Source organism: Calonectris borealis, unplaced genomic scaffold, assembly GCF_964195595.1.
Source record: "Calonectris borealis unplaced genomic scaffold, bCalBor7.hap1.2 HAP1_SCAFFOLD_33, whole genome shotgun sequence".
Taxonomy (NCBI): domain Eukaryota; kingdom Metazoa; phylum Chordata; class Aves; order Procellariiformes; family Procellariidae; genus Calonectris; species Calonectris borealis.
This window is the reverse complement of record NW_027441449.1, coordinates 2273084-2299341: the sequence shown is the minus strand read 5'-3', so window position 1 is coordinate 2299341 and position 26258 is coordinate 2273084. Positions and strand designations below refer to the sequence as shown.

At 54.5% G+C, this 26258-nt stretch overlaps 1 protein-coding gene across 1 annotated transcript; it reads right to left on the bottom strand.

The window, feature by feature from the left end:
* Positions 1–10396: 10396 nt before the first annotated feature.
* LOC142076131 (adenylate cyclase type 10-like) lies at positions 10397–25915 on the bottom strand. The gene is made up of 21 exons (XM_075138512.1): positions 25813–25915; positions 24878–25071; positions 24347–24440; positions 23963–24048; positions 23268–23459; positions 23033–23154; positions 22320–22396; positions 21829–22018; positions 20850–20902; positions 19234–19387; positions 18335–18527; positions 17647–17810; positions 17010–17312; positions 16265–16401; positions 15310–15426; positions 14118–14363; positions 13085–13430; positions 12110–12317; positions 11645–11752; positions 11308–11486; positions 10397–10626 (listed from the first exon to the last, which is right to left on the bottom strand). Exons 1-21 carry the CDS (start codon positions 25913–25915, stop codon positions 10443–10445), a joined length of 3450 nt encoding a protein of 1149 aa, XP_074994613.1. The 3' UTR covers positions 10397–10442.
* Between the last annotated feature and the right edge of the window lie 343 nt (positions 25916–26258).

The window sequence follows — 26258 nt, the reverse complement described above, 5'->3', positions numbered from 1 at the left end:
CTGAAGTCTAGAATCCAAGCTGTGGACCCTAAAAATGAAGCTTTGAGCCCCAAAAGAGGGGTTTGGACCCTAAAAATGAGGGTTTGGGCCATAAAAAGGCAATTCTGAACTCCAGACTCAAAGCTGTGGACCCTAAAAGTAGAGTTTTGAACCCCAAAAGAGCGGTATGGACCATAAAATTGAGGGTTTAGAAACTCAGTATATGGCTTGGACCCTAAAAAGAACTGTCTGGATCCTAAAACCGAGCCTTTGGAGCCTGAAAATCAGACTTTAGAAACTAAAAATGCAGCTTTGGACTCTAAAAATGAGATTTTGTAAACTGAAATGGAGCCTTTGGACCTTAAAAATGAGGGTTTGGGCCATAAAAGGACAATTCTGAACTCTGGACTCAAAGCTGTGGGCCCTAAAAGTGGAGCTTTGAGCCCCAAAAGAGGGGTTTACACCACAAAAACGAGGGTTTGGGCCATAAAAAGGCAGTTCTGAACTCTAGAATCAAAGCTGTGGACCCTAAAAATGAAGCTTTGAGCCCCAAAAGAGGGGTTTGGAGCCTAAAAATGAGGGTTTGGGCCATAAAAAGGCAATTCTGAACTCTGGACTCAAAGCTGTGGAGCCTAAAAATGAAGCTTGGAGCCCCAAAAGAGGGGTTTGGACCCTAAAAATGAGGGTTTGGGCCATAAAAAGGCAATTCTGAAGTCTAGAATGAAAACTGTGGACCATAAAAATGAAGCTTTGAGCCCCAAAAGAGCGGTTTGGACCCTAAGAATGAGGGTTTGGAAACTCAGTATATGGCTTGGATCCTAAAAAGAACTGGCTGGATCCTGAAACCGAGCCTTTGGAGCCTGAAAATCAGACTTTAGAAACTAAAAATGCAGCTTTGGACTCTAAAAATGAGATTTTGTAAACTGAAATGGAGCCTTTGGACCTTAAAAATGAGGGTTTGGGCCATAAAAAGGCAATTCTGAAGTCTAGAATCCAAGCTGTGGACCCTAAAAATGAAGCTTTGAGCCCCAAAAGAGGGGTTTGGACCCTAAAAATGAGGGTTTTGGCCATGAAAAGGCAGTTTTGAACTCTAGACTCAAAGCTGTGGACCCTAAAAATGAAGCTTTAAGCCCCAAAAGAGGGGTTTACACCCTAAAAATGAGGGTTTGGGCCATAAAAAGGCAATTCTGAACTCTAGACTCAAAGCTGTGGACCCTAAAAATGAAGCTTTGAGCCCCAAAAGAGGGGTTTGGAACCTAAAAATGAGGTTTTGGGCCATAAAAAGGCAATTCTGAATTCCAGACTGAAAGCTGTGGAGCCTAAAAATGAAGCTTGGAGCCCCAAAAGAGGGGTTTGGACCCTAAAAATGAGGGTTTGGGCCATAGAAAGGCAATTTTGAAGTCTAGAATCAAAGCTGTGGAGCCTAAAAATGAAGCTTTTAGCCCCGAAGAGGGGTTTGGACCCTAAAAATGAGGGTTTGGGCCATAAAAAGGCAATTCTGAACTCTAGAATCAAAGCTGTGGAGCCTAAAAATGAAGCTTTGAGCCCCAAAAGATGGGTTTGGACCCTAAAAATGAGGGTTTGGGCCATAAAAAGGCAATTCTGAACTCTAGACTCAAAGCTGTGGAGCCTAAAAATGAAGCTTGGAGCCCCAAAAGCGGGGTTTGGACCCTAAAAATGAGGGTTTGGGCCATAGAAAGGCAATTCTGAACTCTAGAATCAAAGCTGTGGACTCTAAAAGTGGAGCTTTGAACCCCAAAAGAGCGGTATGGACCATAAAATTGAGGGTTTAGAAACTCAGTATATGGCTTGGACCCTAAAAACAACTGGCTGGATCCTAAAACCGACCCCTTGGAGCCTGAAAATCGGACTTCAAAAACTAAAAATGCAGCTTTGGACTCTAAAAATGAGATTTTGTAAACTGAAGCGGAGTCTTTGGACCCTAAAAATGAGGGTTTGGGCCATAAAAAGGCAATTCTGAAGTCTAGAATCAAAGCTGTGGACCCTAAAATTGAAGCTTTGAGGCCCAAAAGAGGGGTTTACACCCTAAAAATGAGGGTTTGGGCCAAAAAAAGGCAATTCTGAACTCCAGACTCAAAGCTGTGGACCCTACAAGTGGAGCTTTGAGCCCCAAAAGAGGGGTTTACACCACAAAAATAGGGTTTTGGCCGTAAAAAGGCAGTTTTGAACTCTAAAATCAAAGCTGTGTACGCTAAAAATGAAGCTTTGAGCCCCAGAAGAGGGGTTTGGACCCTAAAAATGAGGGTTTGGGCCATAAAAAGGCAATTCGGAACTCTAGAATCAAAGCTGTGGACCCTAAAATTGAAGCTTTGAGCCCCAAAACTGGCGTTTACACCATAAAATTGTGCGTTTAGAAACTCAGTATATGGCTTGGACCCTAAAAAGAACTGGCTGGATCCTAAAACCGAGCCTTTGGAGCCTGAAAATCGGACTTTAGAAACTAAAAGTGCAGCTTTGTTCTCTAAAAATGAGATTTTGTAAACTGAAATGGAGCCTTTGGACCTTAAAAATGAGGGTTTGGGCCATAAAAGGACAATTCTGAACTCCAGACTCAAAGCTGTGGACCGTACAAGTGGAGCTTTGAGCCCCAAAAGAGGGGTTTACACCACAAAAATGAGGGTTTGGGCCATAAAAAGGCAGTTCTGAACTCTAGAATCAAAGCTGTGGAGCCTAAAAATGAAGCTTGGAGCCCCAAAGGAGGGGTTTGGACCCTAAAAATGAGGGTTTGGGCCATAAAAAGGCAATTCTGAACTCCACACTGAAAGCTGTGGAGCCTAAAAATGAAGCTTGGAGCCCCAAAAGAGGGGTTTGGACCCTAAAAATGAGGGTTTGGACCATAAAAAGGCAATTCTGAACTCTAGAATGAAAACTGTGGACCATAAAAATGAAGCTTTGAGCCCTAAAAGAGCGATTTGGACCCTAAGAATGAGGGTTTGGAAACTCAGTATATGGCTTGGATCCTAAAAAGAACTGGCTGGATCCTGAAACCGAGCCTTTGGAGCCTGAAAATCAGACTTTAGAAACTAAAAATGCAGCTTTGGACTCTAAAAATGAGATTTTGTAAACTGAAGCGGAGCCTTTGGACCTTAAAAATGAGGGTTTGGGCCATAAAAAGGCAATTCTGAAGTCTAGAATCCAAGCTGTGGACCCTAAAAATGAAGCTTGGAGCCCCAAAAGAGGGGTTTGGACCCTAAAAATGAGGGTTTTGTCCATGAAAAGGCAGTTTTGAAATCTAGACTCAAAACTGTGGACCCTAAAAATGAAGCTTTGAGCCCCAAAAGAGGGGTTTACACCCTAAAAATGAGGGTTTGGGCCATAAAAAGGCAATTCTGAACTCTAGACTCAAAGCTGTGGACCCTAAAAATGAAGCTTAGAGCCCCAAAAGAGGGGTTTGGACCCTAAAAATGAGGTTTTGGGCCATAAAAAGGCAATTCTGAATTCCAGACTCAAAGCTGTGGACCCTAAAAATGAAGCTTGGAGCCCCAAAAGAGGGGTTTGGACCCTAAAAATGAGCGTTTGGGCCATAGAAAGGCAATTCTGAAGTCTAGAAACAAAGCTGTGGAACCTAAAAATGAAGCTTTGAGCCCCAAAAGAGGGGTTTGGACCCTAAAAATGAGGGTTTGGGCCATAAAAAGGCAATTCTGAAGTCTAGACTGAAAGCTGTGGACCCTAAAAATGAAGCTTTGAGCCCCAAAAGATGTGTTTGGACCCTAAAAATGAGGGTTTGGGCCATAAAAAGGCAATTCTGAACTCTGGACTCAAAGCTGTGGACCCTAAAAATGAAGCTTGGAGCCCCAAAAGCGGGGTTTGGACCCTAAAAATGAGGGTTTGGGCCATAAAAAGGCAATTCTGAACTCTAGAGTCAAAGCTGTGGACCCTAAAAGTGGAGCTTTGAACCCCAAAAGAGCGGTATGGACCATAAAATTGAGGGTTTAGAAACTCAGTATATGGCTTGGACCCTAAAAAGAACTGGATGGATCCTAAAACCGACCCTTTGGAGTCTGAAAATCGGACTTCAAAAACTAAAAATGCAGCTTTGGACTCTAAAAATGAGATTTTGTAAACTGAAGCGGAGGCTTTGGACCCTAAAAATGAGGGTTTGGGCCATAAAAAGGCAATTCTGAAGTCTAGAATCCAAGCTGTGGACCCTAAAAATGAAGCTTTGAGCCCCAAAAGAGGGGTTTGGACCCTAAAAATGAGGGTTTGGGCCATAAAAAGGCAATTCTGAACTCCAGACTCAAAGCTGTGGACCCTAAAAGTAGAGTTTTGAACCCCAAAAGAGCGGTATGGACCATAAAATTGAGGGTTTAGAAACTCAGTATATGGCTTGGACCCTAAAAAGAACTGTCTGGATCCTAAAACCGAGCCTTTGGAGCCTGAAAATCAGACTTTAGAAACTAAAAATGCAGCTTTGGACTCTAAAAATGAGATTTTGTAAACTGAAATGGAGCCTTTGGACCTTAAAAATGAGGGTTTGGGCCATGAAAAGGCAGTTTTGAACTCTAGACTCAAAGCTGTGGACCCTAAAAATGAAGCTTTGAGCCGCAAAAGAGGGATTTACACCCTCAAAATGAGGTTTTGGGCCATAAAAAGGCAATTCTGAACTCTAGACTCAAAGCTGTGGACCCTAAAAATGAAGCTTAGAGCCCCAAAAGAGCGTTTTGGACCCTAAAAATGAGGTTTTGGGCCATAAAAAGGCAATTCTGAATTCCAGACTCAAAGCTGTGGACCCTAAAAATGAAGCTTGGAGCCCCAAAAGAGGGGTTTGGACCCTAAAAATGAGGGTTTGGGCCATAAAAAGGCAATTCTGAAGTCTAGAATCAAAGCTGTGGAACCTAAAAATGAAGCTTTGAGCCCCGAAGAGGGGTTTGGACCATCAAAATGAGGGTTTGGGCCTTAAAAAGGCAATTCTGAACTCTAGAATCAAAGCTGTGGGCCCTAAAATTGGAGCTTTGAGCCCCAAAAGAGGGGTTTACACCACAAAAATGAGGGTTTGGGCCATAAAAAGGCAGTTCTGAACTCTAGAATCAAAGCTGTGGACCCTAAAAATGAAGCTTGGAGCCCTAAAAGAGCGATTTGGACCCTAAGAATGAGGGTTTGGAAACTCAGTGTATGGCTTGGATCCTAAAAAGAACTGGCTGGATCCTAAAAAGAACTGGCTGGATCCTAAAACCGAGCCTTTGGAGCCTGAAAATCAGACTTCAAAAACTAAAAATGCAGCTTTGGACTCTAAAAATGAGATTTTGTAAACTGAAGCGGAGCCTTTGGACCTTAAAAATGAGGGTTTGGGCCATAAAAAGGCAGTTTTGAACTCTAGACTCCAAGCTGTGGACCCTAAAAATGAAGCTTGGAGCCCCAAAAGAGGGGTTTGGACCTTAAAAATGAGGTTTTGGGCCATAAAAAGGCAATTCTGTATTCCAGACTGAAAGCTGTGGAGCCTAAAAATGAAGCTTGGAGCCCCAAAAGAGGGGTTTGGACCCTAAAAATGAGGGTTTGGGCCATAAAAAGGCAATTCTGAACTCTAGAATCAAAGCTGTGGACCCTAAAAGTGGAGCTTTGAACCCCAAAGGAGTGGTATGGACCATAAAATTGAGGGTTTAGAAACTCAGTATATGGCTTGGACCCTAAAAAGAACTCTCTGGATCCTAAAACCGAGCCTTTGGAGCCTGAAAATCAGACTTTAGAAACTAAAAATGCAGCTTTGGACTCTCAAAATGAGATTTTGTAAACTGAAATGGAGCCTTTGGACCTTAAAAATGAGGGTTTGGGCCATGAAAAGGCAGTTTTGAACTCTAGACTGAAAGCTGTGGACCCTAAAAATGAAGCTTGGAGCTGCAAAAGTGGGATTTACACCCTCAAAATGAGGGTTTGGGCCATAAAAAGGCAATTCTGAACTCTAGACTCAAAGCTGTGGACCCTAAAAATGAAGCTTTGAGCCCCAAAAAGCGTTTTGGACCCTAAAAATGAGGTTTTGGGCCATAAAAAGGCAATTCTGAATTCCAGACTCAAAGCTGTGGAGCCTAAAAATGAAGCTTGGAGCCCCAAAAGGCTGGTTTGGATTTAAAAATGAGCGTTTGGGCCATAAAAAGGCAACTTTGAAGTCTAGAATCAAAGCTGTGGAGCCTAAAAATGAAGCTTTGAGCCCCAAAAGCGGGGTTTGGACCCTAAAAATGAGGGTTTAGAAACTCAGTATATGGCTTGGACCCTAAAAACAACTGGCTGGATCCTAAAACCAAGCCTTTGGAGCCTGAAAATCGGACTTTAGAAACTAAAAATGCAGCTTTGGACTCTAAAAATGAGATTTTGTAAACTGAAATGGAGGCTTTGGACCCTAAAAATGAGGGTTTGGGCCATAAAAAGGCAATTCTGAACTCCAGACTCAAAGCTGTGCACCCTAAAAATGAAGCTTGGAGCCCCAAAAGAGGAGTTTGGACCATCAAAATGAGGGTTTGGGCCTTAAAAAGGCAGTTTTGAACTCTAAAATCAAAGCTGTGGACCCTAAAAATGAAGCTTTGAGCCGCAAAAGAGGGGTTTGGACCCTAAAAATGAGGGTTTGGGCCATAAAAAGGCAGTTCTGAACTCTAGACTCAAAGCTGTGGAGCCTAAAAATGAAGCTTGGGGCCCCAAAAGAGGGGTTTGGACCCTAAAAATGAGGGTTTGGGCCATAAAAAGGCAATTCTGAACTGTAGACTCAAAGCTGTGGACCCTAAAAATGAAGCTTGGAGCCCCAAAAGAGGGGTTTGGACCCTAAAAATGAGCGTTTGGCCCATAAAAAGGCAATTCTGAAGTCTAGAATCCAAGCTGTGGACCCTAAAAATGAAGCTTGGAGCCCCAAAAGAGGGGTTTGGACCCTAAAAATGAGGGTTTTGTCCATGAAAATGCAGTTTTGAAATCTAGACTCAAAGCTGTGGACCGTAAAAATGAAGCTTTGAGCCCCAAAAGAGGGGTTTACACCCTAAAAATGAGGGGTTGGGCCATAAAAAGGCAATTCTGAACTCTAGACTCAAAGCTGTGGACCCTAAAAATGAAGCTTTGAGCCCCAAAAGAGGGGTTTGGACCCTAAAAATGAGGTTTTGGGCCATAAAAAGGCAATTCTGAATTCCAGACTCAAAGCTGTGGACCCTAAAAATGAAGCTTGGAGCCCCAAAAGAGGGGTTTGGACCCTAAAAATGAGCGTTTGGGCCATAAAAAGGCAATTTTGAAGTCTAGAATCAAAGTTGTGGAACCTAAAAATGAAGCTTTGAGCCCCAAAAGAGGGGTTTGGACCCTAAAAATGAGGGTTTGGGCCATAAAAAGGCAATTCTGAAGTCTAGACTGAAAGCTGTGGACCCTAAAAATGAAGCTTTGAGCCCCAAAAGATGTGTTTGGACCCTAAAAATGAGGGTTTGGGCCATAAAAAGGCAATTCTGAACTCTGGACTCAAAGCTGTGGACCCTAAAAATGAAGCTTGGAGCCCCAAAAGCGGGGTTTGGACCCTAAAAATGAGGGTTTGGGCCATAAAAAGGCAATTCTGAACTCTAGAATCCAAGCTGTGGACCCTAAAAGTGGAGCTTTGAACCCCAAAAGAGGGGTTTGGACCATAAAAATGAGGGTTTGGGCCATAAAAAGGCAATTCTGAACTCCAGACTCAAAGCTGTGGACCCTAAAAGTAGAGTTTTGAACCCCAAAAGAGCGGTATGGACCATAAAATTGAGGGTTTAGAAACTCAGTATATGGCTTGGACCCTAAAAAGAACTCTCTGGATCCTAAAACCGAGCCTTTGGAGCCTGAAAATCAGACTTTAGAAACTAAAAATGCAGCTTTGGACTCTAAAAATGAGATTTTGTAAACTGAAATGGAGCCTTTGGACCTTAAAAATGAGGGTTTGGGCCATGAAAAGGCAGTTTTGAACTCTAGACTGAAAGCTGTGGACCCTAAAAATGAAGCTCTGAGCTGCAAAAGAGGGATTTACACCCTCAAAATGAGGGTTTGGGCCATAAAAAGGCAATTCTGAACTCTAGAATCAAAGCTGTGGACCCTAAAAGTGGAGCTTTGAACCCCAAAATAGCGGTATGGACCATAAAATTGAGGGTTTAGAAACTCAGTATATGGCTTGGACCCTAAAAAGAACTGTCTGGACCCTAAAACCGAGCCTTTGGACCCTGAAAATCAGAGTTTAGAAACTAAAAATGCAGCTTTGGACTCTAAAAATGAGATTTTGCAAACTGAAATGGAGCCTTTGGACCTTAAAAATGAGGGTTTGGGCCATAAAAAGGCAATTCTGAAGTCTAGAATCAAAGCTGTGGACCCTGAAAATGAAGCTTTGCGCCTCGAAACGAGGGTTTATAGCCTAAAAATGAGGGTTTGGGCCATAAAAAGGCAATTCTGAACTCTAGACTCAAAGCTGTGGAGCCTAAAAATGAAGCTTTGAGCCCCAAAAGGGGGGTCAGACCGTAAAGATGAGGGTTTGGAAACTCAGTATGTGGCTTGGAGCCTAAAAAGAACTGGCTGGATGCCAAAAATGAGCCTTTGGAGCCTGAAAATCAGACTTTAGAAACTAAAAATGCAGCTTTGGACTCTAAAAATGAGACTTTGTAAACTGAAATGGAGCCTTTGGACCATGGAAATGAGGCTTTGGAGCCTAAGATGAGGTTTTCTGCCATAAAAGTGAGGGTTTAGACCCTAAAAATGGAAGCGTGTGTCCTAAAAAAAGGCTATTGGTAATAAAAGACAGGTTTGGACCCTATAAATAAGGCTTTGGACGCTAAAAATGAGGCTTTGACCTTCAAAATCAGACTTTGGTCCTTAAAAATGAGGCTCTGGGCCCTTGTAATGAGTGTTTGGCCCTTAAAAGGGGGAGGTTGGAACTTATGAGGGTTCATACCCTAAAAATGAGGCTTGGCTCCAACAATATTTGGGCTGTGAAGAGGAGGATTTGGGCTCTGCTTCTGCTGTGCAGGTGCTTGTGATGCCACGCGGTTGGGGTGCTGGTAGGGCAGGAACAGGCAGGTGTGAGCAGCCTGAGGGTGACTGCTCCGAAGGGGAAATGGCTGAGCAGAAGAACGTTCCTGGGAGCCTGGGGACCAGAAGCATCCTTGAAACGTGCAGCTGGCCGCTCTGGAGCACAGCTGGGTACCGAGAATCCAGGCACCTCCAGGTCATCTCTGAAGTGAGACTCTGTGACTTTATCGGTCCCCTTTTGGGCTGACTTTTGGAGTGGGTTAGCTTTATCCGCCCACCTCGGGGATGGCTGAAGGCACAACTGGCCACTGCAGTAGGTGCCACACATAGGGACGGTCCCAGCTGGCAGCGGGGAGGCCATGACGTGCGGCCGGAGGGACCCCGGTCCTGCTTGAAGGTGAAGAAACGGAAGCTTTTGGACCAGAAGGCCTGGCACAGCTGTGAGCTCGGCCACCGAACTTCTGTGCTAAGGAGGGTGCCAGAGGCAAAGCTGCACAGGCAGAGCTCCTGCAGGTGACTGGAAGCTCCTGGAGTGAAGCCCCTGCCATTCTGCAGTTCCCTAACGGAGCTGCAATTCGCCGGTGAGCTCCTGCAGGTGACTGGAAGCTCCTCGAGTGAAGCCCCTGCCATTCTGCAGTTCCCTAACGGAGCTGCAATTCGCCGGTGAGCTCCTGCAGGTGACGGGAAGCTCCTCGAGTGAAGCCCCTGCCATTCTGCAGTTCCCTAACGGAGCTGCAATTCGCCGGTGAGCTCCTGCCCCTCTTCTGTAGCTATGCCCGCGATTTGGAAGCCTGCCACGATCTTACAGGTGCCTCAGCGTGAAGCGCAGAAGATAACAACTTCCAGATGCAAACCCTTCTCACGCCAAAGCCGCTGGTAGGCAGCCGGAGGGGATGAGCCTAAGGAATTCTGCCGCTGGGAGGAGTGCTGCCAGCTGGAAGGGCAGGAGGAGCGGACCTATGACCTACCTGCGTGCTGTGGCCCCACGTTTCTTCCCCAGTGTCTGCGGTGCTGCTTATGCACCGTAATTGTTCGTAGAGTTTTGCGGCAGACGCTGACTTGCGGGCAATGCGGGGCAGAAGGGTGTGTTGTTTCAAGTCCCCCAACGGGTTCAGACAAGGCAAAACCTTTGGAGATACCTGTCCAAAGTCCCCTCGGCAGCTGGGGCTTTTCCTGCCACCCTTGCCTTCTTGAACAGGTTTCTCCTCCCCTTTAGCTGGGGAAGGATAGGGAGCAGCAGTACGGCTGACCGTACGTGGGGGGTGAGGAACAAGGGCAAGAGAGAGGGCCAGGGTTTTAGAGGGTCTCTGGTTTTAATGTGACCTAAACTCAGAAGCGTCTTCAATCGTGAGTCTGCACCAGGGCCTGCGAGAGAGCTGCAGCCATCGCTGAGGGAGCACCAGTAGCCCTCCACGGAAACGACAGGACAGCGTATCTCAGAACGACAACAAAGGTCGTCATAAAGGAGACGTTTAATGAGACGGAACAGGGTGGCAATGAAGCTAAGCGGATCTGTGGCGGGAGTCTGCTGCCCAGTAGGAGTCCGCTGCCCTGTCCGTGTTGGCCTTCATGCGCGCTGCCAGGCGGGAGAACGTTGGTCCGCTGGGCGTTCCCTCCAGGCTGAAGAGGTGCTCCAGTAAGGAAAGGCAGCAGCTCTGCCGCAGCAGCCGGGCTAGCCTCTTCCTCCTGCCGCACAAGAGAAACTGCTGGGCCCAGGGGCACCCGCTGCACAGTGCTAAATGGGACAGGGACGGGGGAAGCGGGGCGGGGGACAAGCCAGTTACACCTCCTGGGAGGAAAGGGAGCTGATGGAGGGAGGGCTGCCGGAGCGGAAGGGGGCAGACAAAGAAGTGCCGCCGGGGGAAGCCGACCGCTGGAGAGGGCGTGTTGGCACTACAGCGCCGGGGGGGCCAAGCAAAGCTGGGAACCGGCAGGAAAAGGGGGATCACTCTCTGAGCTTCCTCATCCTCACTCCTCACCTCCACCTACTGCTCCGTCCCCACGTCCTGCTCCTGCCTCCAGACCCCCTGCCCCTCTTCAGCCTCTGCTCCCTGTTCACAGCTCTCTCTTCCCAGCCACCACCAACCCCCTGCCACTGCCAACGCGCGCCGGCAGACGCATCCCCGGCTGCAAGCTGCTCTTTACCCAAAGGCGTGCTTTGTTCCCGCGACTGCGCAGGGAGGGAGGGAGCGTGGGGCTCTGCCGGTCCCTGTTCTACCCGCGCATCGCTCCTTGGTGCCTCGGTCCTGCTAAGGCCCATGCGCCAGGTTAGGTGTGGCCTCAAGTCTAGGCAGGGCTGGGCCTGGGTGCCTGGGACCAGGGAGGAGATGGCTCTTCCTCCCCTGGGTTCTCAGTTCTGCTTCTTACCGGGCCTCCTGCGGCAGGGAGGATGCTCTTCTGGCAACGTACGCGGCACACGGCAACTTTTCCACCTGAGACTGGACAAAGGCTCCAACGATGGTCCGGGGGAAGTGCCTTTTGAGCAGGCTCAAAGCCTTCCTGATCATTTTCTTTGCCAGCTTCACGCGTCCCATACGCCAGGAGGCCTGCAGAGGAAAAGGGAAACATCCCGACATGGCCGAGTTGCCCAAGAGACTGCAGGAATCTGCCAGTGGCTGGAGGTGCCGGGGATATCCCCTGCAACTGGGGCAGGCATCCAGCTCCGTCCCCAAGGAGATCCTTCCAGACCTCCCCGTCTCTTTACCTCCCCTTTGAGGCTGAAGAAGGTGGCCTCTTCGAAGCGGGCTATCACCTTCGCTCTCTCCGCTACTGAGTTCCTCAGAACCTCCGCTTCATTCAGCTTCATGAGGGCCTTTGCGCAAGCACACAGAGAGCAGGTGAGCGTGGGTGCGGAGCCCACGGCCAGCCCTGTCCTCCCTCGTTGCCTCCGGCATCGCTCTTAAGAGGGCCTGTTTCTCCCCCTGGTGATGCCCGCCCAAACACAGCCACGCTGGCTCAGAGCACAGCACCAGTGATCCCTGCTAATGCCCCTCGTGCCAAGGGCACAGCGCCCTGCGTCTCTTGCCGCAGAAGAGGCGAACCGGAGGAAAAAGTCAGGGTCTGACCCCCGTCCCTTCCAAGGCACGCCCGACTGCAACGGGGAAGTTGTCCTGCCCGGAGCCAGGCAGGACTCCGTGCACAGTGGGTGCTGGCAAGCGGGGCACCTCACCATGTAGATGTTGGAGACGTGCAGGTAGGCAGCCGCACACTCCAGGAGGTAGTAAAAGGCTCTGGCAGTATCGCCCATCGCCTTGTAGTGGCGAGCCAAAGGCACGAGCACCGATTCCACGATGGCTTCGCATTCACAGGAGCATGCGCTGCTGCTCTTCCCGTCGGTCTTGCTGGGCAGCTCAGCTGCCTGTTCGCTCTCTGCCGCACTGCTCAGAGGAGAGTTCCCGGGGAGGAAGAGAGCAAAGAACACACGGGCATCACCTCTGCTGGTCTTTCTCCCCACAGAGACGGCACCAAAAGCCCTTTGTTCAAAGCAGAGCACGAGGCCGCAGGCAGGCGTGACTCTTACAGGTGCTTTGTAGGTAGGGAGAAAAACACAAGCTGGGCTTTCTGTCACCTCCCACGGGCAAACCAGCCGAGTCCCTCTGGCGGCTTTTCCCCTGCAGATTTTGCAGCGCTACTCTGCAGGAACTGGAAAGCCAGGGCTGTTCCAGTGTAGTGTGGCGATCGCTCTGAGCCCACGGGCTTCCTCAGGCACTTTCTCATCTCCATGGCCATCTCCTCCCAGCTCCCACCCCACGGAAAGCCTCTTCCCTAAGCTAGAGTCACAACCAGCAGCCAAATGCCGGCACTTCCTTTGTCTCCTCTGGAGACCCTGAGCTCACTGGCTTCAAAAATAATCAAAACTTTGTCTGCTCACCCAAAATCCTCCTCCGTGAAAGCCTGCAGAGGATCTGCAGCATCTGGGAAGAGAACAGGGGGTTAGACACCTCCTCGCCTACCCCAGGGGCAGAGCTGCTCTCCCTCTCCCAGCGGGCTTGCAAGAATCCTTGCAAGGGTCCCGACACCCAGAGGAAAGTCTGCCGTGGTCGTCCTCACCTCCTGGGCTGGTCCCTAGCAGATCTACTCCCACCCGATCCCCAGCACACGCCCCTGGGCTCCTGGAGGGCCCGGGCTGCGGAGCACGGTGCACAGCATACCCTCGGTGTCGCGGATCCTATTCCTCTTCAGCTGTTCTCCTGCCAACACCAAGGCCTCCCAGCTGCACGAGTCGCCCTGCTCAGCAGGGCTCCGACAGCTCCCTCCGTCCTGGGTGCTGGTGACGGCGAAGCGGTGGAAGGCCACAAAGTCCCCTTGGCCGCAGCTCTGGCATTTGTGTGCGTGCTGCTCCAGGAAGGCGGCACACTTGCGGTGCAAGGTGCCCCGCTGTCTCGCGGGCCACAGCTCGTAGGCAACCTCCCGCAGCAGTGGGACGCGGAAGGCCAGGACGCTGCACTGCTGCTGCACGGCCTTCCTGCTCAGACAGGGGCTCTCCATGCCTGCAAGGCAAAGGGCCTTTGCATCAGCCCGAGCTGGGGCCAGGGCTCGGGGCCGTCCCAACCGGGGCGCGAAAGTCCTGCCTTGGTGCGCAGCCTGGGCAGCGAACCAGCGCTGCTGCACGCCGAGCCTTGCGGCGCGGGGCGAAAGGGCCCGGCTTGCTTTGCTGACGCTAGGACAGCCCCGGGGACACAGCGCTCAGCTACGCTCCGGGCAGGAGCTGGGGGTGTTGCCGCCAGCCGAAGCAAGCCCCAGCCAGCGCCTTCTCCCCGCTCTTGGCAGGGCAGTCCCCAGCCTCCTGAGCTCTCCCCTCTGCCACAGGGGAAGCAAAGCTGAGTAAAGGCCTGTCGAAGGCCCCAGGGCACTCTGGAGGGCATCTTTCATCTGGACGCTGCAGGCGGCCGGGAGAGGACGTCAGGGATTCCACACGCCCTCTCATGCCTGCGCCACGAGCAGTGCTTGGAGGCAGGGGAGCGGAGGCCCTTGGGCCAGCTGGTGGGACCTTCCCTCCGGCGCAAAGCTGGTGTGCTTTGAGATCGACCTGTGAGACCTTTGAACAGCCCACGCCGAACAGCCGTGCCTGCCCGAGCTCCACCCGCCCATCACGGGGGGGAAGCGCACCATGCCCCGGGGAGCCCCGCCGGGACACAGCCGGGAGCTCCCTGGCTCACCTCACTGCTACCCCTTACCGTGCTCTGCCTGCGGGCAGATGGCTGGCCCCTCTTGGGCATCTTCTGGCAGCTCTGTGTCTTTCAGCCACTTAAGGATGTTGTCGCTCACCAGCATGTCCAACAAGCAATTCATCTTGTGCCTGACGTCAGCGGGAAGGATGTGCGACAGCATCTGGGTGGTAAACACCGGCCCGATGACAGCTGCGAACTTCAAAATCATCTGCTTCAGTGGCTTTGTCCGGTCGAGCTGAGCCAGCACAACCTCTGTCAAAAAGAAGCAACACGTCTCCCTCTTGCCTGTTCCCCAGGCTGAGGCTGCAAAGTTTCAACACGTGAAACGGGGTAGACTTTGGCCTCCTCTCCTCGGGACTGCGCCTGCTGGGCAATCGCAGCCCAGGGTAGGCGTCTTCAAAACGGCTCCGCTCCTGTTGGAATCGCAGGCCACGAGGCCTGGGGAAAAGCGAGATGCTCAAACAAATGCTCCCCCACCGAGGCAGAGGAGGGCAGGATCCAGCAGGTACAGGCATCCCGTGATGCGCCCGGCCAGACCTGGAGTAGGTTTCTGCCCAACAGTGCACGCAGAGAACGGAGAACTTTCCCCACCTCAGAGGTGGACTGGGAGCTCCCCACAACGGTTGTCTTAACTTGCCCAGACGATACTATTCCTTTCTTTTGGTTTTCTTCTGGGCTTGTTTTTGGACAAAGCAACTTAATAGCGGGAATGCTTTAGCGTGACGTTTCTCCAAGGTTCATACAAATGGCTACGGCTAGAGAGGAGGGACGCTCCTTGACAGCTCCCCATCCAGCTCCCCTGGCTACGGGGGGATTTCTGTGCCAATCCACAGAAAAAAAATGGATTTGATTTGGGTCAAGTGCCTTGAGACCAGCGTTAGCTGGGGAACTTAAAAAGAGAATAGCGAGGTAGAAGCCACATTCAAAGCTGAGTCAGAGGCAAGTCAAAGATTTTTCCCAGCAAAGGATTTGTTTCTGTGAGAAAAGGGAGCCGTGTTAGTCTTGCACCAATAACCTTTTCTCTCCTACCTGCTGCTGGAAAGCAGCCAGCAGGCTCACAGCTGGTGCACACCCAGGAGGGGAAAACGGCTGCCCGCAACCCCAGGCCTGTTTCTGGTTCCCAGCAGAGCCCCCGGGCTGAGAGGGCGACTCTGCAGCCCCCCGGGCAGAGCGGGCAGAGCGGCGCTCGGCCCCTCACCTTTCAAGGTGCCGGGCAGCACGGTGTTCTCCAGGTTCACGTCTGGTCTGATGATGCAGACCCTGCCGTCGGTCCCCGCGCTGGAGCTCGAGGGTGCTGGGAGGGACGACGCCTCGACTGCAGAAGCTGGGTGGAGCAGGAGAGCACGAATAAGGCAATTTGCAAAGGGACTTGCAGCTTGCAAACATCTCAAAATTCACCTGAGATGGGACAAGTCCCACCTTACGTGGCCCAGTGTGGGCGCGCTGACCTGCCTGTGCTGAACGTGGTCATTAAGCAGAGCAAAACAGTTTCTTTGCATAGCCCTCCCAAAGATGTTCTGCCTTCAGACCAGCTTTCCCAAACAGTCCCTCAGTCAAAGCTTCCGTGACTGAACGCCCCGGGACAGAAAGCAGCAGCATCGCTGCCTTCAACAGCGCTGCCTCGCAGCCAGGGAAATTGCCGGCGATGATGCAAAACGGAGCGTCAGTCCTGGCTGTTCCCAAGGCCACAGCACTCTGGCTGGCATTGCTCTCTCGGCGGCATTACCACCGTTTTCTTCTATTACCAGCATCCTTGTGGGGATTTATGGGTTTGGATTCAAGTTTCCCGGGCCTGTCCCCCACCTCAAGCTGGGGTTTGTTCTCAAGCGAGCTGGCATTTGGCCAAGGCAAATGACATGCCCACTAGGACGCCTAAGAAACAGCAGAAACATGTGCTCCAGAGCAATTTCCCCTGTTTTAGCCCCCCAGCCCCTGCCCCGAGAATTTAGGCCCCTCCAAGCCACCAGAACTCGCTAGCCCCTGCTTTGGCTGTCCCAACAGCAAGGCACGCAGGAGCCCACACCTCCGCCAGACCAAGTTCTGCCCTGCTGCAGGATCTGACTCTGCCCAGATCCGTGGGGGAACGACGGGGCAAGACTGTGCTGCGGAGAATGCGCCACAACAACTCGCTCGTCAGCCGTAAAGGTGCTTACTGATCAGGCTCTCCCAGTTGTCCTCTGCTTTTTCACCCTGCCTCTGGGTGCGGAACAGGAGCATGTCGTTGCTGCGAAGGCAGCGCAGCAGCTCCTCGCAGTAATATGGGTTCCCCGAGCTCCTTTGGATCAGGAACCTGGACAGGAGCAGACCCAGCAGTGACCAGCAGAAGGGAAGTAAGGTGAAACACAGTTCGGGTGGGTGGTGAGTCACTCGCGCCTAACAGGGGAGCCGGCAGCCAGCTACACCTCACTTTTGAAAGGGACGGTCCTCCCGCTGGCTTGGGCTTTTGGGCCCCCCTGCACCTCCAGCCTTCGCTGAAGTCCATGGGAAAAGAATTGCGGACAACGCCCAAAGCACCGAGCAGCGAGCCCGGCCTTTCCTCTCCGCAGGAGCTTAGATCCTCTCTGGCAGCAGGGCGGACCTCTGCCCCAGGGAATCTCCCCCACAGCCTGGCCACCTAGACCGAGGCCTTTTCACAGCCCGGCCACGCTGGGGCTCGGGACTCTTCCTCCCTGCCTCCCTTCCTCCCTCTGCAACAGCCCCGCGCTCTGTGTCTGGGGAGTCGCCCGCTCTCAGCTCCCGCCTGCCAGGGCCAGGCACAACAAGCAACCCCCGTCAGGCACTCGCTAGAGTCAGTGCTGCTTCTGGAGGCCCTGCGCCCCCTCTCCTGGGGGGTTGATTCCCTTCCACGGTCTGCAGAGGTTCGAGCCCTCAGGAAGAGCTCCCCTGGCTCCAACTTACCTCGCCAGATCCCTGGAGATGCTGACCACTCCGAGGCTCTTGCAGACTTTCTGCACCACGGCTGAGGGTTTCAGCTCAGCCAGACGAAGATAGGTGATTTTCTGGGGTGTTGTGTTGTCTGCTGCAGCTTTGCGGAAGTTCTCTGTTCTCGCGTAGCCCGGAGCTAAGCTTATGACCATGAAGAGGGAGATGTTTCGGAGCACGGGTGACATGATACTCCAGGAGGCAAGGTCGATGAAATGGGCATTGCCGATGACAACTATGCCAAATTCTCCTCCAATGGTCTGAAAAAAGCAGGTTGTTCTGAGGGGAATCCGGTGGATTCTCAAGCGTCTTCCAGGGGAGGTTTAGCCTCTCTCTCCAGAGGATTCTCTGAAGTCTCTCCTCAACCACTTCCCTGCTCAGCAGCTTACTGACACTTAATTCCCTTGAGACTTTCAGGTCGCACCTAACATCGCTTGCCCTGCAGGAGGAGGGAGCTTGGCCGAGGGAATGCAGAAGACTCTTTCTCCTGCAGGGCAGGCTTTACAGGAGGAAAGTTACGGGGTGTGTTTGTGGGGCTGCGGGGGGAGGTGGGGGGTTTCTCGGGCCCTGAAGCGCGATGACCCAGGCACGTGGTCCTCCCACCCGCTCACACTGCTGTGGCGCAGAGCCCGCAGCCGGCAGGGTTGTTGTCCTTCTGCGACCCAGGAGGAAGGAAGGAGAAATGCTCACCTTCTCTAGCACTTTCGTCCAAGTCGCGTGCAATTCATTTTTTCTTTCCGTTTCATGCATCTTGCGAACCTTGTCCGAAACGGGAAACTGGCCAGAAAAGCAGAGTCAGGGAGAAACGTCACTCCGGGGCTAGGCACGCTTACCCACCAAGCAAGAGTGCAGAGCAAACCGCCGCTGCTGGCCTCAGCACCCCACCTCTCCCCAACACGGGGAGCCCCAGTGGGGACTTCGCCCGGAGCCTCAAGCAGAGGCCCTCTGCTGAGGGTCTTTGGCAGAGCTGGGGCTTTGGGGTGGGCTGAAGAGCTGGTTCTCCGGCTGTGGGCATCTCGGGCTGGCTGGAGCAGACCACTCACGCAGCAGTGACCTCAGCACCAGGGCAGCACCAGCCTCTCTCCAACGCACTTCCAGGGTGCTGAGCAAGGCACCGGGCGCTGCCGGCTGAAGTGCGGGACATGATCTCACCACCGGGCCCGGGAGTGGGAAACGTGTGCCGTGACCCCTGCGATTCCCACCCTGAGCTAAGGCACGCCCAGCAGCGCGCCCACACAACGTCGGACCCCGAAGAGCTCAGGAGGCGGCCTCCTCCAGGGCCAGAGAGGCCTCTCTCTTACCTCGACGAGGAAAATGTCATTGAGGTGGCAATAGCTGCTCTCTTCGATGGTCCCTTGGAGCTTTTCCTGCAGCACGCTCTGCCTGGCGCTGCTCGATTCACAGTCGTGGAGGCCCAGAGCCCTGGCCATCAGGGTACGGAGGGCAGAGAAGGACTGCCTCATGTTGACCTCGACCAGTTTCATGGCAACCACCCTGCCGTGCAAAAGCAAAAGGGACTGAGCTCCCCAACGGCCCATGCCTTCTAAGACCAAAGGGTGGAGGTGCCCTTGCGCGGGGCTCTTCAGCCACCCATCCCAAAGTGCTTCCCAGAGAAGCCCAAGCTTTTCACTCCCCGTACGAGAAAGGGCACAGAGGGGCAGTTGCTGCCAAGCCACTGGGAGAGCTGGGCCCAGACCCCCTGTCGGCCCCAGGTCTCGCTACGTGCCCCCTGCAGAGGAACTCACGGGGCTAAGAGGCAAGGGTGGAGCAAGGGGTGAGCTTGCCTTTGGGCTCCAGACCTCAGCAGTCTGCCTCCCAGGCCACAGGAAGGCTTTTCTGCCCCAGTCCTCCCGCTGGGACACAGGCAGAGGGCAAGCAGGGCTTCTGGGACGGGCCACCCTGCTGTCTGTTGGGTCTGGAGCCAGCTGAAAAGCACTGAGCTTGGGCTCTTTCCTTCTATCTGTGCCTGGCCCAGAGGTGAAGGAGGAAAGGCCATGGCTCAAGAAGCCACTTCCAACTCCCCGAAGAGGCAGAGGCGGGAGCCGAGCACACAGGAGCTCCTAGGGAGTGTCTCCAGGAGGCTTTTTCGGGAGGCTGCAGTCCAAGGGCCAGGCGCACTGGCAGAGGGGCTGGAGTGTTCCATGGCTGTCAGGGGATGGGCAGGGGCAGTGTCCCAAAGCTACGGGTCAAAAACCTGTACCTGTAGCCAGCTTCCTGGCCTAAATGGGCCAGTTCAGTAAGTAAGTGGCTCCTGCCGGAGCCCAGCCTGCCCTCAAATGCCAGGATGTGCCTTTGTCCTAACTCCTTATAGGCTTCCAAGCAGCTGCGAAAGAGGTCAATCTCCTTCTCCCGACCTGGGAAGACAAACAAGAAAAGGAGCTGCTGGGGTGTGCTGAAAAGCAAAGAGCCGTCCCTTCAGCTGGCACCCTCCACCGCAGCTTCCCTCCCCGCCACCGCACCCGCCAGCCTGCCTACACCCAGGCCTCCTTCCCGCCCTCTCATCCCGGCTTTTGCCCCTCTGCCTTCCTCAGCGCGGCAGCAGACCCGCCTGCCCGCCTGCCCCACAGCGCCGCTCCCGTGCCCTCTTCCCTGCCCCGCTCCCCTCCCGTAAGCACAGAGATTCAGCCGGCCCCACGCGACTCCCCGCGCCGATCCGGCGCGAGACTGGAAGGGGTGATTTGAGTCGCTGCAGGCAGCTATGTCCCAAACAGACTCCTCGCTGTACCGTGAGCCGCAGAGCACTTCCCAGTAGCTAAGGCGGCATCTTCAAACCTGTACTGGTTTTGGCTGGGCTAAAGTTAACCTTCTTCAGTAACAGCTCCTACGGTGCTGTGTTTTGGATTTGTGACCCAACATCGGCGTTGATAACACAACGATGTTCGAGTTGTTGCTGAAGAGTGCTCGCACGGCGTCAAGGCCTTTTCCATTCCTCACGCCGCCCCGCCAGCGAGCAGGCTGGGGGTGCGTAAGAAGCTTGGAGGCGGCGCAGCCGCGACAGCTGACCCAACTGCCCAAAGGCCTATTCCATGCCATGTGATGCTGTGCTCAGCAAGAAAAGCTGGGGGAAAGGAGGAGGAAGGGGGACATTCGGAGTTATGGAGCTTGTCTTCCCAAGTCACCGTTAGGCACGATGAAGCCCTGCTTTCCTGGAAGTGGCTAGACACCTTCCTGCCGAAGGGAAGCAGTGAATGAATGCCTGATTTTGCCTTGCGCGCGTGCGCAGCTTTTGCTTTCCCTATTAAGCTGTCTGTATCGCAGCCCACCAGTGTTCTCCCTTTTGCCCTTCCAATTCTCTTCCCCATCCCACTGTGGGGAGCGAGCGGCTCTGTGGGGCTGAGCTGCCTACTGGGCTTAAGCCATAGCAGGGCCCAAAACATCCGGCAAGACACCGAGCGATTAAAGGCATCCCGTGTGTCCTGACATTTCCATGTCTACTCGCAGACGCTGCCAAGAAGGGAACTCCGAGGAGTACGAGGGGGAGAACCCACCACCAAAACTCTCCGTCAGTCTGGCAGAAGGAAATCTCTTTCCTGACCCCAAAGACGGGGATCAGCTTAGCCCCCGGGGTGTGAGCAGCTCCATAGTTGAAAGGAACCTTTGTACGAGGTCTGGAGCACGGCAGGGAGCACCAGGCGCCTCACCCTGCTTTCCACTCCACAGATACCAACCAAGTAGAGGCCAAGACAGGCGGCACTTCCTTAGGGCCGCTGCAGGCAACACCATCCCTGGCAAAAGCTTCTCCCTTCCCAGCGTGGCACTAAAAGTTACCACGGGGAAGAAACTGGGGTTCAGAAGAGCAAGGCGTTCTCCACCTACCCAGCAAGGGGAGTTCCTCTGACCTCTCCGTGGTAAGAGCCATGCCAAATATGCTAGAAGCAGGGGAAAAGAAAACACAAGTCAATTAGCTGGTGAGAAGCCAGGGGACACAGAGAAGCAGCCTGACGTGGAGGGGCAGGATGTGCCTCTCGGGTACCTGCTTTTCTTTCGAGCAGCATCTTATCCCCTGCACGCTCCCCCAAAGTTCAAGCTGCACATTAGGACAGCTTCATGCATAGAGAAGCCCAACGGCCATGGTGGGACAGGAGGACGTATCAAGAATCCATCCCCAGAGGCCAAACCCAGAGAAATTGGAGACATGAAAGAAGGCAGGGTGTGCTCTTGGCTAGCAGACAGCTTCACCACGCTGGCCAAGAAAAGCAAGTGCCTTGGAAAGGAGGACTTGTGTCACTGAACGAGTTGGGATGCCAAGCACCTGACACCTGTGGCTCAAGTCTTCCTGTAGTTTCAAAGAGGCGGCGATGTTAACATTCAAACCGTCATCCAAAGAGAAGGTTAAATCCTGGCCCAGAGGAAGAGCTGAGATTTCAGCAGGAAGACACGAGGAAGAGTGTCCCGATGGTCCACATTCCCCATGGGAACCGGACTGGCCCAAAGCTTCCTGCTCGGAAGCCGCTGGGACAAAAACCTCCTTAGGTCAGCATTACCAGGGCACGTGGTGGAGCAAGCACGGCACGGAAAGCCCAGTTGAAAGCCATTTGGACAGAGCCTGCAAGGCCAGGTTGTGTCTGCCAAGACAGACAAACCGTCCCCATCCCTGTGGCTACTCCCGCTCTCTCAGCAGCAGGAGACAGCAGGGGAGAGAGGCAAAAAGCCTCCCACGCCAGGGCTTCTGACCCTCTCAGCCCCACGGAAGGGAGACCAGCCCGGTCTCTCTCTGCAGAACTCCTCTTTGCTGGCCAAGGCTGCACCCTTGGTGCCACCGTCCCCTCATCCAGCCCTCTCAGAGGACACTCACTCCTCCTTGGTGATCCCCAGGTATTCATAGACAGTGCCAGGGTGTTCAAGGCCTTTCATCTCCTTGTCCTCCAGCTTCCTGAAGTAGTGAGGGGGCAGCCGAGAGGCGGCGTACGTCACTGCATCACAGGACACCAGCCCAGGGTAGTTCACCATCATCCGGGCTGCCAAATTCACCTTCTGGCCAATGACTGCCAGGGAGAGAGAGAGAGCACGCGTTGATGTACCTGTGCCACCCGCCCCGCGACGCCCTTCCCAGCCAACGGCCGCCTCGCCTCCGGCACAGGCCAACGCCACGGCGGGGTCAGCAGAACCCAGGGGAACAACCGGCCGCGGAGCCCATTCTCCCGCCCTGGGCCAGGACCGGCGCCGCCTGGGCCATTCCCGACCGGCTGCTGGGCAAGCCCTCTCCCAGCCCGCCTTCCTCTTCCAGGCTGCTGTGCGTAAGCGGGCCCACGCCAGCCTCCCGCGCCGCAGACGTGTGCCTCCTACCTGTGTATTCGTGCCGCAAAGGGTGGCCAAGGACTCCGCAGAACACCGTCCCGCTGGTAACGGCAACAGACACTGCCCTGGCACACAGGGAAACGGTGTGGCTTCAGCAGCGTCCCAGGCACAGTCCTGCCCGCCCGGCTCCATCCCTTCCTGCCCCTCCCCGCGGCGCTAGCCTGGGCCGCCTGCCGTCCTGCCCCGCCAGCGCGGGCCTCGGGGACGTGGAGAGCTCAGGGGTGCGACATGCCCGGGTTGCAAAGGACAAAGGACAGGGGTAGAGCGCGTGCAGGAAGTTTGGGACTCTTCCCCTGAGGCCACGTTCCCTGAGCTGCCACCTGCAGAAGGCCCCAGCCTTCTTGTGAGAAAAGAGAGAGGGAAGAAGGCCCCCATGATGTCACCGCCTGCGATGACAGCAACTTGAGATGAGGTGGCTTCAGTTCATGGGCCAGTCGCCCAGAAGGGCCTTTTCCCTCTGGCACCAAGGAGCCTCTCGCCCTTGCGAGGGCTCGCTCCAGCACGGTGGCTAGCAGGGTGTGCTTGGAGGGAGTCCGCCTGGCTGCCGTGGGCTAAGCCCAGGGGTCACCTGCCACTTCTCAGGGCACTGCCTCCTTCCTGCCAGGGACGAGGGCGGGCAAGCTAGAAGGCACGTCTCTTTCTGGTAAGCCCCCTTGCACCGTCCCAGGCAGCGTGCACCCGCCCCCCCCCCACACACTCACTGTATTTCCCTGAGCATCATGGGGCACGCGTAGGAGATCTGACTAGCGCACTGCAAGGCGTGAACGCTCTCGTAGGGCAGCTTTTCTCCGGTGAGCCCAAACACGCAGAGGAACGTGCAGCCCTGCCAAGGACAGATGCAGCACATCTTGCTACGACGCCTAAGTAGGGTCTCTCCCTCTTGCTCACTGCCCACCCTCTCGGGGCAGGGGGAGACGATTGCTCCCTCACACTCACTTTATCAAACAGGAGGACTTTGTTGATTTCGCCGTTGTGCGGACGGAGGATTTCTAGCATCATCCTGCTGGCATTGCGGAGGATTACGCAGAAATCCTCTTTGCTGCTTCCTGCAGCCAGCCGCAGTTGGACGAAGAGGCTGGTGACCGGCCGTAGCTCAGAGAAGAAGTCCAGCGGCACTCTGTCATCAAGCTGGAAGACAAGAGCAGGACGGCTTCACCGCCCAGCTCTCCCGGGGGCTTACTGCCCACCCCCCATCCCGAGGGAGAGCAGGCGTCCCGGCAATAGCAGGTACGAGGAGGAAGGGGTAAATCCTCCTCTGGGTGCAGATGGCCGGCAGGCTGCCCGGCCTGCGGCAGGCAGATACAGGTACGGACATGAGGGGCGACCCTCAGGAGCGCCCTAGGGACTTCACTGGAATCTCCCCTTTATCCCACCGTCATGTCCGCAGCACATCCAGAACCACACCCACGGCAAAGACAGAGAGACAGACGCCCGCCTCCCGCCACCCGCGTCTCTCTGAGGACAACGCACGCAATGGTGCAGCACCGGTGCCCCTTGGCTCAGTTTCCCCGCGTTGTCGTCTCAGGGTGCATTTTCTTTTGTTTGTCTGTTCTCGTGAGAACTCCATCTCTGCAGTGCACCGCTGCTGCCCTCCAAAAACGCAGCCCCCGGCAGTGGTGGCCTGGCCATACCTTCCTGAGAGCAGCTTCTGGTATGTACTTCCTAATCTCCTCCTCCGCATCGGGGTCATGGGGCATAAGAGGAGGCCTCATGGCACCTGAGGAGAGAAAGTGCAGGTGGTCGCTGGGAGGATGGGACTACGAGGCGGTGGAAAGCAGGGAGGAGAAAGAGCCTTCTCGTTTGCTCACGTTGCCACCTCCAGATGCTCGGGGCAGAACTGTCCCCTGCAGGAGGAGGCAGCAGCAGTGACTGCCCCAGCCGATGCACAGGAGGGCCAAAAGCGTGAGCGCTGACGGAAAGGGGGAAGAGGGCAGAAGTGGTTCCTCTCTGGCCCCTGAAGCAGCCGGGCCGCACCTTCCCAGGCAGTCACAGAAGAAGGTGAAGCTGGCACTCACCTTCCCCTTCCAAGCGGTGCTCCATTGGGTATTGGACAAGCCTGCGTAAAACGTCTTGGGATTCTGACCAAGGCATCCAATCCATGTCCGTAACCTGAAGACACAGGGAATGAAAGCGCTGCCACTGGCCTCCCCAGGAGCCCCAGGGGACAGAGCCTGCCCCCCACTGTCACTGCCCAGAAGAGGGGAGAACAAGCCCTCCTGGCTGGATGGGACAGCAGTGCTTCCTCAGAAGCACCGGAGCTGGGCAGGCATCCCCCAAGCATCCCCCAGCTGTCAACAACAGCTCCGGGACCCACAGAGGACATTGCTGGTGGGGCCAGAACCCTTCCAGCGCCTCCCGACCCCTCAAACCCAGCAAGCCCAGCCCACAGGTACCCCTGAGGTGGAAGGACAAGAGCTTCAGCTGCCTGCCCGCTTTCACAGCTACAACTCCCTCCACATTCAGCTCCTCAGCCTTCTGACACCTCCCTCCTTCATGCCCAGGTCGGGGTCTTCAGAATGGCTCTAGACGCCATCCCATCCACCCACCTTCCTAGCTCTTTTGCCTTCACATCTCCTGGTCCTGAGACTCTGCTGCTCACATTGCTCCCAGGCGGCGGCCGAGAGGATAACTTCGCCTGCCGTTGCAAGCTCTTGGGCCTCACAAACTTCATCCAGGGCCGGGCCAGAGATCAAGAAGTACTGCCACGTCCTCTGTCTGACAATCAGGAGGTCCATGGGCCCTGCAGAGATCCCTGGTGAGAGAGGGAGAAGCAGAACTGACACAGGGAACGTTTTGAGCTCCGCAGCTCCCGGCATCTCAGCTGTTCAGAAGCTAATCTGAAGCCCAGCGGGGAGATGGGCGTTATGGAGGGGGAGGGCACCCTCCGTCCGACTCGGGAGCGCACTGACACGGGTCCCTGAAACGGGTGTCTAGAAATAGAATGTGTTGAGAGTGCCGGGCGTCAGAAGCCCTGCCTGCCCCAGAAGCCCAGCAAACCAGCAGGCTTGATCACCGCCTGCTCCGTTTACGTGCAGGCAGGTTGTAGCTCTCTGCTTGAGAAAACACAACAGCCTGCCAAAGGCCTTCCCACAGCCGTCTGCAAAGCCGTTCCCCTTTGCTCTTTGTGCAAGGCAGGGGAGAATCCAGCAGGGGAAAGGGGGCAAAGCTGCCCCCCCCTGAAAAAAATGAAAGGGTAGCTCCCTCCTGCAGAGGTCTCTGCTAAAACGGACATTCCAAGACCCTAATACTTGATCTGACACCCGCTCTGCCTTGAAGCTTCCTCTGCATCTGCAAACGCGTGCAAACCCAGCAGTCCTGGTCTCCCATCCCCGCTCCGACCACAGCTGGCCCCCTGAATGCTTGCAGGAGATGCTTTCCTTTGGCACCAGCCCCAGTAGGGATCCCCGCATTCCCTGCCGGTGAGAAGCACCCTGTGGCACGGGAGAGTGCCACGGCTCTGCGCCTGGCACAGCACCCGTACCTATCTTCAGCTGGATGTTCTGACGCACGTTCGTCTCATGACTCCCGTGTTTCTTCTGGATCTGCCGGCTACATTGCAGCACCAGGCGGATGGTCTTAGCCATCTCCTGGGGGGGGGCTCTCCACAGCACCAGCACAGCATCCCCTGGGGAAAGCGAGGGGAAGGTACAGGCTCTGCTGAGCCCTGACTCTCCCTGACCTATGCTCAGTGGCAGGGGCAGCAGAAACCGGCCGACGTGCTGAGGAAGATGGGCTTGTGGGAGGGCATCCTGCTGGAGCACCACACCCTGGGCACCGGGACACCTCTCCTCTCCCGGGCCAGCCGCAGCAGCAGCCAGCCGGCAGCGGTGGCACCCCCCGCCCCGAGCGCTCCTCTGCAGCTGCAGCGCACCAGGGACGACCCCTCCCCTCGCAGCCTGGCAGCCCGAGCTCCGCCATCACCAGGAC

Coding starts and splice junctions, on each gene's coding strand:
- LOC142076131 (XM_075138512.1), bottom strand. CDS start 25,915: ATGGCTAAGACCATCCGCCTGGTGCTGCAATGTAGCCGGCAGATCCAG. Junction 17,811..18,334: donor ATGACATTTTCCTCGTCGAG/GTAAGAGAGAGG, acceptor TTTTCTGGCCAG/TTTCCCGTTTCGGACAAGGT. Junction 14,364..15,309: donor GCTGCCCGGCACCTTGAAAG/GTGAGGGGCCGA, acceptor TCTTTTTGACAG/AGGTTGTGCTGGCTCAGCTC.